This window comes from Terrapene carolina, unplaced genomic scaffold, assembly GCF_002925995.2.
Source record: "Terrapene carolina triunguis isolate 2854851 unplaced genomic scaffold, T_m_triunguis-2.0 Scaffold58, whole genome shotgun sequence".
NCBI lineage: Eukaryota > Metazoa > Chordata > Testudines > Emydidae > Terrapene > Terrapene triunguis.
In genome coordinates, this window is record NW_020664409.1 from 13,470,096 (window position 1) to 13,484,194 (window position 14,099).

The following is a 14,099-nucleotide window of genomic DNA, read 5'->3' on the forward strand; positions in this document are numbered from 1 at the left end:
CAACCCAGCCCCGTACCGGTAAGTCCCTATTTCTACTTTCACCCCTGGGGGAATCTGCTTCTTTGTCATTGTGAGTCTAGATTTGTATCCCTTTAGAATGTCTGTTGCATGACTATATTCTGGAGCAAGGTCCTGAAAACCAATTTACCTACCCAACTATTGATTTTACAAGTGCAGTACTTTCATATCAAACCCACAAAGTTGATTCCACAATTTGACTCAGTCAAACAGTTAAGACCAACTCTAAGTACAAAATATCAGACCTTTCCTCCATCAAATCAGCATATTAATTTCTTTCCTCCATGTATTTGTAATAATCAACTTTTTTCGTGAAGAACTCCTCCCCCCCAAAAAATACTAATTCACTCAAAGTTCTGTTCTTTTGTTAAATAATTTTTTTTTAGAAACAATGTTACTCCCAAACTAAAACATTTAACATGGCATACTAACCTCATCAGGACTAGAAGCCTGGTAAGTTCGATTTTCATCACTGAAGTTCTGATCCACTTCTGCATATTCTGTTTCTCCAGTCACTCCAGCATGGGATTCATACACTGGGGTCACATTATGACACAAAGCAATAGCTTTCACTGCTTCATGTATCCGACTGCTGACAGTCTTGCGGACCTTGGGTGCCGAAGACTGCACTTTTCTGGAAGGTGTCGAGCTGGTACTGTTTCCACTAGATTGGGAATGCATCTTTAAAACATAATAATAAACAAACACCCAAGGCAATGAATAATGAATAAATCCAACAAAAGAAAGAAACTAGATGAATGTCAATGTACACCTGAAAAGTCACCCCTTGAAAACAACTGTATGAAGGAACTGTTTCAATCTACTTGTGAGTTCTATGCCTGTGATCAAACCACCATTCCAATAGTTGGCAGCTTTTGGCTTTGAAGAGACCCAGGAATATGCAAGGGGTGTTGCACCTCAGTGCTGATCTATACTGGCAGAGCAATGTGCATATGCAGACACAACATCAACCTACTAAGCCCGTGTCTTTCCAGACCTATCACTCTCCTACTTTTTATGCATTTTAGTTTGAGTCTACATGCATTAGAGGAGCAAATGCATTTTTCAATAATCTATCATCTGACAATGTATTATAATTATTCCATTCTAGTTTTACAGGTCACCTTTCACAGGATTTTAAAATACCCATTCAGTCAACAAACAAAGTTAAAGCAGGTATCTAATGAAAGGGGATATTTAAAACAGCTTTTGCTTTGATCCCTGACACTGTGGGCCACAGAGCTCTCCTCTTTTCCTGTAAATCCCACCTCAAAACCCACCTTTTCCTACAATCCTTCAAAAATCATGAGCCTCTAATTCAGTCCTTTTAGTTAATAAGAACTGCACTTTTAAGCCAGTAACTAACTGGATGTGCACGGAACCACCAAAATAATGACATAAGCTTTTTCTCTGTATTTCTTCCCTTACCCCCTTTCTCTCCCATGCATGTTGTTTTCTCCCTTACAATTCAGTCTTTTTGTGATCAATTAAGAATATAAGTTCTTTAGGACTGGGACTATGGCCAAGATTTTGAAACGTGACTAGTGTTAGTGTGTGCATTAAGTTTTAGGTGCCCAACTAGAAACATTTAAAAGGAGCCTGCTTTTCAGAGGGTGGATGCTCAGGACTTTCTGAAAATCAGGCCCCTTTAACATGTGTCTAGTTGGACACCCCAAAACAGAGACACATAAAAATCACTAGTCATCTTTGAAAATCTTGGCCCATGTCTATTTCTTCATCTCTAAAGCGCAATACACACCTTTGGAACTATATACAAATTACTGATTTTACATGTTAATGAAACATATTTCTATATGAATTAATCTAGTTCATGTAACAGTTGCCTTTACTTCAGGATGAAAATTTTCCTGGCTTGGGCAGGACACAAAAATCTAACATTGTAAAAGCTACCCATTTGGCAGGTAGCAAAGAGAATAAGAGTATCCATTTCCCTTTAAAATCATGTTGCTGTTACAGTAACCACCAAGTTAGCACCATATTTTATGTCATACTCCAGCCATGCTCAGCTGAACCTAATTGCATTTATCTCTGAGGTGAAACAGATTATATTTGGTTATTAACCTACTTGGGAAGAGGCCTTTTTGGTCAGGCTATGAAATAACCACCTCCCTTCATCTCTCCAGTACTATCAAACACTTTTCTGTTCACTTCAGAGTAACTCAGAAATTCTCTTTAGAAACCAAGCCTTTTTTCTCTCCCGACTGCATGTACTGATCTGCTGAACCGTGAACATTCTGCCCATCAAATTACAGTGCTGTCTAATAAAGGGTTTAACTTTCTGCTCATCTGGCACTGTTTTTCAGCTACTGCTTTAAACCTCTGCATTTGCATTCTGCTAACACTGATGGCATTACAGCTGCAAATAAATTAAGCTGATTTACTCCTTCTGAATTATGTTATGTTTATTGATGCTTGTATAATTTAATTTCACACAAATTCCATTAAAGATTATGCCCTCTATCACAAAATGCTTCCAGTGGGGAAATATAATCAGGTTATAATAGATTTGTGTGTTGCATTACAGTGGACCTACTAGACTATTGTCATCTTAATAATAAAACAGAACACAAACGAGGGATAAAAATCAATGTCACATAAGAACCGGTGTCTGTCTAACTGGCAGCTTTTATTACCATAGATTAAATAAAAAACCTCACAATACATTTCTGATTGAAACAACTGTTGAATAGTTTATTTTTTGTACAGGGGTTCCTTTATTTTCTGTTTGCAATAGTTGCTAGCAACATACAAAATAATTAAAACATTATTTAAATGTTATTAAGTTATAATACACAACACTGAAATACAGAAAGAAGTTCTAGAAAAATAGCAAAGTTGCTTTCTACCAGCTAGTAACTGCTAATCTGGATTTGGAAAATCCTTGTCCACACTTGGAAAAATAAATTATTTTTTTCTTTTTTTTTTTTTTTTTAATTTCAGAGGTAAATGCCTCACAATTACAAATATTCAGTCTGTCGCATAGCAGCAAATATTAAAAGTTTATCACAATTTAAAATTAATAAGCTAATCTTTTAGGTAAGCAAACATTTATGAAGCGTGCAGTTCTTTTTAATTAGAGATATTTCCCCCCCAAAGTGAATTTAGTGTTTATGAATAGACCTCTAGATTAAAACTGTAGTTCAATCTCCACTCCCAGTCAGTCCTAGGACTCTCTGCTGAGACTGACAACTGTAATTGTTTTGTTGTTGTTACTGTAGACACCTAACATGATCCACTAGGACTAACAATTCTTTTTACATAAGCCACCTAACAGCCATCAGATGGCAATGACTTTCAGTCACTGTTATTCTGGTCTGAATTTGGACTGTTGATCTTGAGGAACAAAAGCTCTATATCCCATTTCCAAGATGTATTGTTCCATAATAAAGCTATTGTTTAACATAGATACCAGCTAAGTAAGCAGATATATTATCAGGACATGCAGGAGAATAAAGATATAGTCAAGTGAATGAATTTAAAGCTGCAGTCCACAACTGTATTTGTTTTAATATTAAAGGGGGTTTGTCTACCAACCTCCTCCCTCTCTACCAGGTAATAATTGAGTTCAGTATGGTGTTAAATGGCCCCATACCACACAACCAAGGAACTAAGGTTAGCTCGCTTAGCCAAACCCCTCCTACACAATTCATGATTCATCCCAATATTTTCTGCTGCAAAAGGAAATGAGGACACAGATGAGGGGGAGTTCAGTCTGCATAAATTTACAGGGTCCATTAGTCCCCTCCTGGGTCCTGTGCTCAGATTTACCCCGGAGTTGGCCCCTTGGAGACCCTGGCCTGTACTGCACACCAGCCACCAATTGAGACAATGTATATTGACAGAGAGACAAGGTGGGTGAGGTAATATCTTTTATTGGACCAACTTCTGTTGGTTAGAGAGACAAGCTTTCGAGTTACACAGAGCTCTTCTTCAGGTTTGGGAAAGGTATTCTGAGTGTCACTGCTAAATACAAGATCGAACAGATAGCTTAACATAAGTAGCCAGCATATAGTCTAAGGGACCATTCAAGGTGAAGTGAACCATCAACACCCTGTAGTCATAGGACACAAAGGGGGGTTAGTGGGTTACAGATTGCTGTAATAAATCATAAATCTATGTCTCTATTCAGTCCATGATTTTTAGTGTCTACCAAAGTTATGAATTTAAGCTCCCAGATTTGTCTTTTAAATGTGCAGGTTTCCTTTGAGGAAGAGGATTTATATAGAGTGATTGGTCTGTAAAAAGCGTTCACCCACAGGTAAAATGGGGTGTTTGTCTTATTTTCATGTCTGAGTTCATTTGAGTCTGTAGTGATTGTCTGGTTTCACCCACACCGTTGTTACTTGGGCATTTAGTGCACTGGATGAGGTACACAACATGTTATGATTCTATGTGTAGGACCCATGGATCTTGAAAGGTGTGTCGTCAGCGGTATTGATCATAGCACAGTGGAGATATGCCTGCAGGTTTTGTGTCGCATCTGTTGTTCTGGCAGAGTTGGTGCTCCTTTGAGTTGGTGTGTCCTGGTCTGTGGGGAGCTTGCTTCTGATGGTCAGTGTGGCGAGGCTGGGGGGTTGTTTGAATACTAAAAGGGAGGGAGGGATGTTCAGGAAAGATTTCTTTCAGGATGGGGTCGCCATCGAGTATGGGGTGTAGTTTTTGATGATACCCTTCATGGATTCCAGTGTGGGGTTGTAGGTGACAACTAGGGGTGTATGGTCAGAGGGGTTTTTATTTCTGTATTGAAGCACGTTTTCTCAGGATATTTGGTGGCCCACTTCATGATGTGATCATCTTCTCCGGTGGAGTGTCCTTGCTTAGTGAAGGTGGTTTTGAGTATTTTAAGGTGTCACTTATCCTGGACTTTCTCCTCGGAACATATTCTGTGGTATCTGAGTCTCTGGCTGTAGGTAACAAATTTCTTGGTGGTTACTGCATCTGTAAAGGTAGGCGTGGTGATCTGTGGGTTTCTTGTATATTGTTGTCTGTAAGGTTCCACTGCTGAAGCTGATCATGGTGTTCAGGAACTTGATGCTAATGTGGGAGTGTTCCAGAGAGAATTTAGTGGATGGGTGGTGGTTGTTGAAGTAGTGGTGGAAATCTATGAGGGAGTTTAAGTCATCTGTCCAGAGGATGAAAATATCATCTATGTATCTCAGGTATAAAATTGGCTTTGTGGTGCCTTTGGCCAGAAATTCTTCTTCAAAGTGACCCATGGAGAGGGAGCCCATCCTAGTACCCACAGTTTGGATAATGTTTATTGTTGAATGTAAAATAGATGAGTGATGATTTTTTGGGGGGTGAATAGCTGAGTGTTGTCCATTGTCTTGTAAATATTTGAGGCAGACAGCTATGCCATCTTCATGAGGGATGTTGGTATATAGGGAAGTGATATCCATGGTGGCAAGGATAGATTTGTGGCTTATTACAACAATCTGTAACCCAATAACCCTCATTTTTGTCCTATGGGAGGTGGAACTGTACTCTACTCTCTTTTATGCTTGCCCTAGTCCAATCTGTGTGTGTGTTCTGGGCAAGTGGAGAAAGGAAAAGGAGGTGGTAGAGGCATGCCTATCTCAAACCAGGGGTGTCAGTGGGCCACTTCACCTTGAATGATCCCTTTGAGCTTGTATTTAGTTGTGATGGTTTGAATATCTTTATCAGACCCAAAGAAGAGCTCTGTGTAGCTTGAAAGCTTGCCTCTCTCACCAACAGATGTTGGTCCAATAAAATTACCTTGCTCACTTCGTCTCTCTAATATCCTGGGACTCACATGGCTACAACACTGCATATATTGACATTGACATTTATTAATCACTGCTCCCCCCCCACCCGCCTTTTAATTTTTTTTTTCAAGGTACTTTCATCTTTCTTATCCTTTCCTACCAGGCCTCCATGATGCTGTGAGCAAGGGGAAAAAAGACAAAACAAAACCCCACAACCACCACCAAAATTGTGCCAATCTTGCCCAGAGAAGGAAAAATATCTTTCTTGATCCCAAAATGCGATCAAAGTTAGACCCACAGCAAGCCTGGAAAACCAGCTCTGAAAACAACAAAATATAAGGCAAAGTGGGTAGAGCAGCTTTCAGCAGCAAGGATGGTTACTGCATACCCAGGAATGCTTAAACTTAGTGGGTAAGGGGAATGCATATGGATGTTCACTGGAGCCAATCTGCTTCCTTATGCCCCAGGGGTGAAAGTAACTTACAGGACTTACCGGTACGCCGGAGTCCTGAGTGGGGCATGGCCTCAACCGGAAGGGGCGTGGCCTTTCAAGATTTAAAGGCCCAGTCAATAACCCTAACCTTTAAATCACCCCAGAGCTACCAGCTGCAGAGGCGGCTGGGAGCCCAGGGGCTCAAGGGCGAATTAAAGGGCCCGGGGCTCCAGCCGCCGTGGCGCTCCGAGCCCTTTAAATCACCACAGGAGCTCTGCCACCGCTACCCCGGGGCGGCAGGGCTCGGGCTAGGGCTGGGTTAGTGGCGGCAGGGCTCCGGCGGTGATTTAAAGGGCCCGGGGCTCTGGCTGCTGCGGGGAGCCCCGGGCCCTTTAAATCCCTGCCCGAGCCCACCTGCCGGAGCTCTGGCAGTGATTTAAAGGGCCTGAGGCTCCCCGCAGTGGCTGGAGCTCTGGGCCCTTTAAACCCACCGGAGAAGCCGGTCCAGTCCAGCACGGCATACCGGCTCTTGCCAGTACGCCGTACCGTACCAGCTTACTTTCACCTCTGTTATGCCCTCCCCCAAAATGGTCACTGGATAGCAACAGGAGGAGGAATTCTACTCCACTCTCTTTTGTGCTTGCCCTAGCACAATTTCCACGTGTGTTCTGGGCAAGTGGAGAAAGGAGAAGGAGGTACCAGAGGCATGCCTGCCGCCAACCAGGACCCCAACAGATGGCCATTCCCTTGACAGTCCAATCAATAACCTTTACCCCTCACACCAGAAAATGGGACGGGGCATCATAGTATTCATAGTGATATCCACAATATCCCCTATTGGAGTGCACATGCACAATTTAGTTTCAAATGGGATACACATAATAGAATATACTCATTGCTGAATGTAGCTGGAATTATCCTGCAGGGACTCTATCAAATACCCTGTTCTTAACTACGTTAGGTTCCCCCACTTTTTTCTTTTTTCTTTCTTTTTTTAAAAAAAAACCTTTATGCCTGTGTAATCCCTGTTAAGAAATTTAATAGAATATTCCTTTTCCTACTGCTTCCATCCTTATCCTTTTGACAACCTTTTTTTCTTTATTGCTTATGTAAGTTAACATGGCTTTACAATGTTTATGTCTTTGTGATGAATATCTTCAAATGTGTAATTAATCTCATCAGCATTGTGCTAGATACAGTGTTATCTTTAATTTGTGATCAGTTTGCTGCATGGCTTCTGTCTATGCTTCACCAGAGAAAAAATATTGAATTTTCATCAATTAATAGTACTAGATAGAGGAAGAGTTCGCTTCCTAGACAGACAGTGGGCTATGAGAGACGTTTGGAATCAGGAAGGAATTCCATACCACATTACAGTATATTAATTTTAGGGAAGGCCAAACCGTTGCCCGAAACTAGGACCCTGAGGATGCCTTCTAAGGGAGGAGAGGGGGAACCTACAAATGGGAAAACTTCCACATCTCAATTTTTTAGACCTAAAAAACATGGCAATGCCCCATCAACACTGAGAAAACCTGTCAATATAAAGGAAAATAAGTTATAAAATGAGATACCTGTGAATACGAATTGACAATGTGATTCTGAATTTCATCCATTGTGTCTGTCCCATAAGACACAGTACCCAGATGGAGGCGCTTAAATATCATCTCATTCTGGGTAAGTGTTCCTGTAATAAAAATATCAGAGTGATCAGGAAAAAGACAGTACTATGCAAGAGATTAGTTTGTAATACTTTGTTCCTTTGGTGGTGGAGTACAGCAGATTATGAAGGAGTATCCCAAGAGCCCTGAGGACTTTTCCATTTTGTTATTTTACAGATATCAGTAAGCCATTGGCAGCTATTGTACTTGCTGACAAGGGGAACTGGAAATGATCCCTTTGAAGCACATCAAGGCTATTCCTTAATGGCCAAAAGGGTTATCTTTGAGTGAAGCAAGCAGAGGGTCAGAGTAAGCTACCACTCTTTATTCCCAACTATTTGCACTGACAGCAGGAGACTAAACTGGGACTAGAAATAAAGCTCAGGTATTGCACAAAACAGCAGAGAACACCATCAAAAGGTGACAAAACAAGCCAATTTAGTCCTTTTTTGGGTAAATTAGTCACCAGGAATTACAATCAGTTCAGTTAATTTAAGAAAATTAGTGCAGAAAAAGCAGGGTTACTCATCCTGGAGGAGTCACCGTTTCCAACTTCAATTTGGAAGCAACACAACTGGATATTTGTCCCCACTGGACTGATCGAAATTATCTAGACCTGCCTCAAGCAGTGACATTTTCATCTCAAATGAAAGTGAAAGGTAGTCTTCAATGTAATTCTTTTTTTTAAAAAAAAGCAAAAAGCAAAGGGGAAAGAAATTTCCCTTGGATTAGTCAAGGATGTGCGCTCAAAAGAGCTACTGCTGGGAAATAAATGGGAAATTATTCCAAAATGAGTATTCTGTTTGTTTCTTTCTTATTTTCTCCATCCACATAACAGGGTAGATTTACTAAAGTGGTTGCATGTTAATGTTGCTGATGCTTTTGCTTTGGGTCTACAATGATGTACGGTAGAGGGCAAAAAAGAATAATTCAATGCCAATATATTAAAAAAAGGGGGGGGGGCTATTGGAGAGAAGGCTAATTTAACAGCTAATTTTTAGAAGATTGCATGGTTGTATCTAGCAATCAGCCTTAATGTTAAAAGTACTATAGCACTGTAGTGCCTAGAGAAGCATACAGAGGTGCCTCATAAGAACTTTTCTAAAATTAAGAAGGGGTATAACGTCATGGTGTGGGGAAGCACTAATCATTTTCCAAAGACCCAGAGAAACGGCCAGGAGAAATCCAACTATGCTGAGGAAGCAGTGAGACAAAACAGTCCACGAACTGGGAAAGATAGTGGTTTTTGATGAAAGCCACCCAGTTGTGGAACTCCTGACCACAAAAAGTCAGGATTAATTCATGTCTTATGTCTTTGTAGAGCACAATGTCAAAGGCATTTTTAAACAGGGTTTTATCTATAGAGACAACAGAATGCTAACTGGTGAGTTTTCTTTCTTCTATAGATATTGTACTGCCTTCCAAAAAAGACCCATATATTTAAACTTCACCAAGAGAGAAGCAGAGAAGATGGCCCTACCAGGAAAACGAGAAACCTTGGAAATCTTATATTTGGCATCTAGATAACATTGTGACTTGTGCTTTGAAAATACAAGTATAGATATGGGGGGAAAAAAATCAGTACACCTCTACCCCGATATAACGCTGTCCTCGGGAGCCAAAAAATCTTACCGCGTTATAGGTGAAACCGCGTTATATCAAACTTGCTTTGATCCGCCAGAGCGCGCAGCCCCGCCCCCCTGGAGTGCTGCTTTACCACGTTATATCTGAATTCATGTTATATTGGGTTGCATTATATTGGGGTAGAGGTGTATCTTTCTGGTTGTAAAAAGCGACAAAGAGTCCTGTGGCACCTTATAGACTAATAGACGTATTGGAACATAAGCTTTCGTGGGTGAATACTCACTTCATCAGATGCATGTGGCGGAAATTTCAAGAGGCAGGCAAGAATCAGTCTAGTTGTAAATATCTTCATGGTAACAACATATTGCCACAACTTAAACGTACTTAAAATGGATTATGCTTAGAGATCCAGTTTTTAATATTACATTTTCTGTGACAATCTGAGCCACAAAAAAAAAAAAAAAAAAGATTGTCCAGTTAAAAAGTCTGTGTGTAAATAACACAAGATAAAAGATCTTTTTTAGGTATCTGCATCTTAAAAGGTCAATTGCAACACTTTGCATTTGGTCAAAGGGTAAAAAAAAGGGATGTTGTGTGTCAAACATGCCTCTTACCACATATTTCTAACACTATTCCATGATATGTATGAAGAAAGACTTTCTGGCAAACAGAGAGAATCAAAGTTGTCTAGAATAGGTCACTGGAAATTAACATTGTTTCCGAATTTGACGAATTTAGCCTATAACCGGAGTAAGCCTGGAATTTCAGAATCAACATAAATTGTATGTTTTCAGAGACCACTTTACATCTGTAAGGAACTATAGGGTGTCAGTCATGGAGTGACACTTTATGTTCACCACTGACATCCTTGATGTTTAGAAAGCTCTAATTGAAGCGTGGGTGGTTCAGGGTTCCATGGTGAAGCATAACAAGGGGAGAGAGCGATCACCACTGGCTAGGTTCTTCTGTTAAGCTCATAGAAAGATCATATATCATTTGTTATCTAAGCCTTACCGAAAGTGAATAAAATAAACTACATTTTGAAAATATAGTCAGCCAAACTGGAATTAATCCAGTGTGCAGATATTCCCATTACATTCTCTTTTGCTCCTTGTGAGGATTTAAAGAGAGGCCCTAAGTTTCCTCTCTTGTGAGGCTTGAAATGTAAACATATTTTTGTGTTAAAAGGTTAAGAATAATACGTCTGAGGTTTATTTTAAAATTATTTTTGTTTATGATGGTAGATGACTAAAAATCCACAAATAATTTAAAGATACAGTAAGGAATGCTTCACACTAAGATTTATTCCTATTTGTAAATGCTTATTTTTGATATCCTGTCTTTGTCCCAGTATGACAGTGCAACACAGCAAGTCATAGGAAGAGAGCAAGTTAAAAGCATCAGACACACTATAATTAGTGTTTAGAAACTAGAACTTGTTTAGACAGTTAACATCCAGTTTATGCCTCTGATATAGGGTACTTCCATTAGTGCTCTTCAGAGATATAGTCATGCTGTCACAGTCATAAATCTTCCTTCCCACTTATACACTGCAAGTCTACCACTTCCCCTGCCCGGTAATATATGAAAAATGAAATTTTATCTCAATTTTTGTATACTTGTATAGTAACAGTTAGATCATCACTCACTAAAATATTAAGAACATACACATTACACGCTGGGTATCGATTCCAAATAAATTGTATTTTCTCTCAAAATTAACCAGAAAGGCACTCATGCTTCCTTTTGCTTAAATATTATCCAGAACCATTGCATATATACAGTAAAGTTAAAAAAGGAAAGAATTTTGTGAAAGAATTTTATTTTGTGAAACATGTAGATTTTTCACAGAATTTAGATACAATTAGCCAAAATTCATATGAGAAATAGAACATTTCCAGGTGTAGTTGGAAAGTAGCACACAAAGAATGAAAACCTGAGGTAACCATTAAAAACCATTAGCCCGGCGAACAGCAGAGGCTAACAGAGGGAGTTTGCCTGGGAGCTGTCCGAGAGGAGGTACGCTAAGTGCTGCATTAGGGGGGCTGTGTTGGTGAGTATCTGAGTGTCTGTTGCTGGGACAGTTTGTCAGTTTGACCGTGTGCTTGATTGCTTGCTTGTTTGTTTGAAAAGTGTGAATTGGGAGTGCTTTGTTCCAGGTGGGCCTTGAGTGGGCCTGACTGGTATATAAGGGCAGTCAGCAGCGAACCAGCTGAGCGGCGAACAGCAGAGGCTAACAGAGGGAGTTTGCCTGGGGAGAGCTCACTGAGGCTTTCATCTGCAGGTTTCTCTGAGTAGTTCCTGCAACAGCTGAGGAAGCTCTTAAGAGGAAGGTGATATGGAAGGTGAGCGATCAGCTGTTGTAACCTGCACAGGTTGTGCCATGTTTGTCTTTCTTCCACAGGACAGAAGCGACTTTGTCTGTACAAAGTGCAAGCTGGTCTCCATATTGGAAGAGAAGGTTCGAGGTCTGGAGAAACGAGTATCGACTCTGCGTTGCATAAGGGAAAATGAAGATTTCCTGGACAGACGTCAGATGCTTCTACGGCCACAACGTTCTGAAGATTCAGAGCAGCTGCAGCAGGGACAGAAGGATGGTGAAGAAGTTTGGCAGCATGTGACCTCCAGAAGGCGAAAGAGGAGCGTCCATGTACCAGCAATGGAGATACAGGTGAGCAATCGTTTCCATGTTCTCTCTACAGGTACTAATGCGGAGAGTGGACTAGATGACCCATCTGAGGGAAGGGAGCAGAAGGAGACTCCACCGATTGGAAGGCAAAAGATGCACTGTCCCAGGGATGGGGGTTCCACGACCACCATTCCCAAGAGGAGAAGGAGGGTGGTGGTGGTCGGGGACTCCCTCCTCAGGGGAACTGAGTCATCTATCTGCCGCCCCGACTGGGAAAACCGAGAGGTCTGCTGCTTGCCAGGAGCTAGGATACACGATGTGACGGAGAGACTGCCGAGACTCATCAAGCCCTCGGATCGCTACCCCTTCCTGCTTCTCCACGTGGGCACCAATGATACTGCCAAGAATGACCTTCAGCGGATCACTGCAGACTACGTGGCTCTGAGAAGAAGGATAACGGAGTTTGAGGCGCAAATGGTGTTCTCGTCCATCCTCCCTGTGCAAGGAAAAGGCCTGGGTAGAGACCGTCGAATCGTAGAAGTCAATGAATGGCTACGCAGGTGGTGTCGGAGAGAAGGCTTTGGATTCTTCGACCATGGGATGGTGTTCCAAGGAGGAGGAGTGCTAGGCAGAGACGGGCTCCACCTAACGAAGACAGGGAAGAGCATCTTCGCCAGCAGGCTGGCTAACCTAGTGAGGAGGGCTTTAAACTAGGTTCACCGGGGGAAGGAGACCAAAGCCCTGAGGTAAGAGGGGAAATGGGATCCTGGGAGGAAGCACAAGCAGGAGAGAGCAAGAGGGGAGGACTCTTGTCTCATACTGAGAAAGAGGGACGATCGATGAGTTATCTTAAGTGCCTATATACAAATGCAAGAAGCCTGGGAAACAAGCAGGGAGAACTGGAAGTCCTGGCACAGTCAGGGAACTATGATGCGATTGGAATAACAGAGACTTGGTGGGATAACTCACATGACTGGAGTACTGTCATGGATGGATATAAACTGTTCAGGAAGGACAGGCAGGGCAGAAAAGGTGGGGGAGTTGCGTTGTATGTAAGAGAGGAGTATGATTGCTCAGAGCTCCGGTATGAAACTGCAGAAAAACCTGAGAGTCTCTGGATAAAGTTGAGAAGTGTGAGCAACAAGGGTGATGTCGTGGTGGGAGTCTGCTATAGACCACCAAACCAGGGGGATGAGGTGGAAGAGGCTTTCTTCTGGCAACTAGCAGAAGTTGCTAGATCGCAGGCCCTGGTTCTTATGGGAGACTTTAATCACCCTGATATCTGCTGGGAGAGCAATACAGCGGTGCACAGACAATCCAGGAATTTTTTGGAAAGTGTAGGGGACAATTTCCTGGTGCAAGTGCTGGAGGAACCAACTAGGGGCAGAGCTTTTCTTGACCTGCTGCTCACAAACAGGGAAGAATTAGTAGGGGAAGCAAAAGTGGATGGGAACCTGGGAGGCAGTGACCATAAGATGGTCGAGTTCAGGATCCTGACACAAGGAAGAAAGGAGAGCAGCAGAATACGGACCCTGGACTTCAGAAAAGCAGACTTTGACTCCCTCAGGGAACAGATGGGCAGGATCCCCTGGGAGAATAACATGAAGGGCAAAGGGGTCCAGGAGAGCTGGCTGTATTTTAAAGAATCCTTATTGTGGTTGCAGGAACAAACCATCCCGATGTGTAGAAAGAATAGTAAATATGGCAGGCAACCAGCTTGGCTAAACAATGAAATCCTTGCTGATCTTAAACGCAAAAAAGAAGCTTACAAGAAGTGGAAGATTGGACAAATGACCAGGGAGGAGTATAAAAATATTGCTCAGGCATGCAGGACTGAAATCAGGAAGGCCAAATCACACTTGGAGTTGCAGCTAGCAAGAGATGTTAAGAGTAACAAGAAGGGTTTCTTCAGGTATGTTAGCAACAAGAAGAAAGTCAAGGAAAGTGTGGGCCCCTTACTGAATGAAGGAGGCAACCTAGTGACAGAGGATGTGGAAAAAGCTAATGTACTCAATGATTTTTTTGCC

General features: G+C 41.8%; 1 protein-coding gene across 1 annotated transcript in view; it reads right to left on the reverse strand.

The window, feature by feature from the left end:
- Window positions 1–14,099, reverse strand: part of ATP9B (ATPase phospholipid transporting 9B (putative)) — a 280,545-nt gene that overhangs the window by 55,381 nt on the left and 211,065 nt on the right. The window contains exons 14-15 of the mRNA XM_024206823.2: window positions 7,773–7,885; window positions 451–699 (exon numbers count right to left, since the gene is read on the reverse strand). Of these exons, the coding sequence (XP_024062591.1) occupies window positions 451–699; window positions 7,773–7,885 (362 nt within the window). The remainder of the gene's footprint in view (window positions 1–450; window positions 700–7,772; window positions 7,886–14,099) is intronic.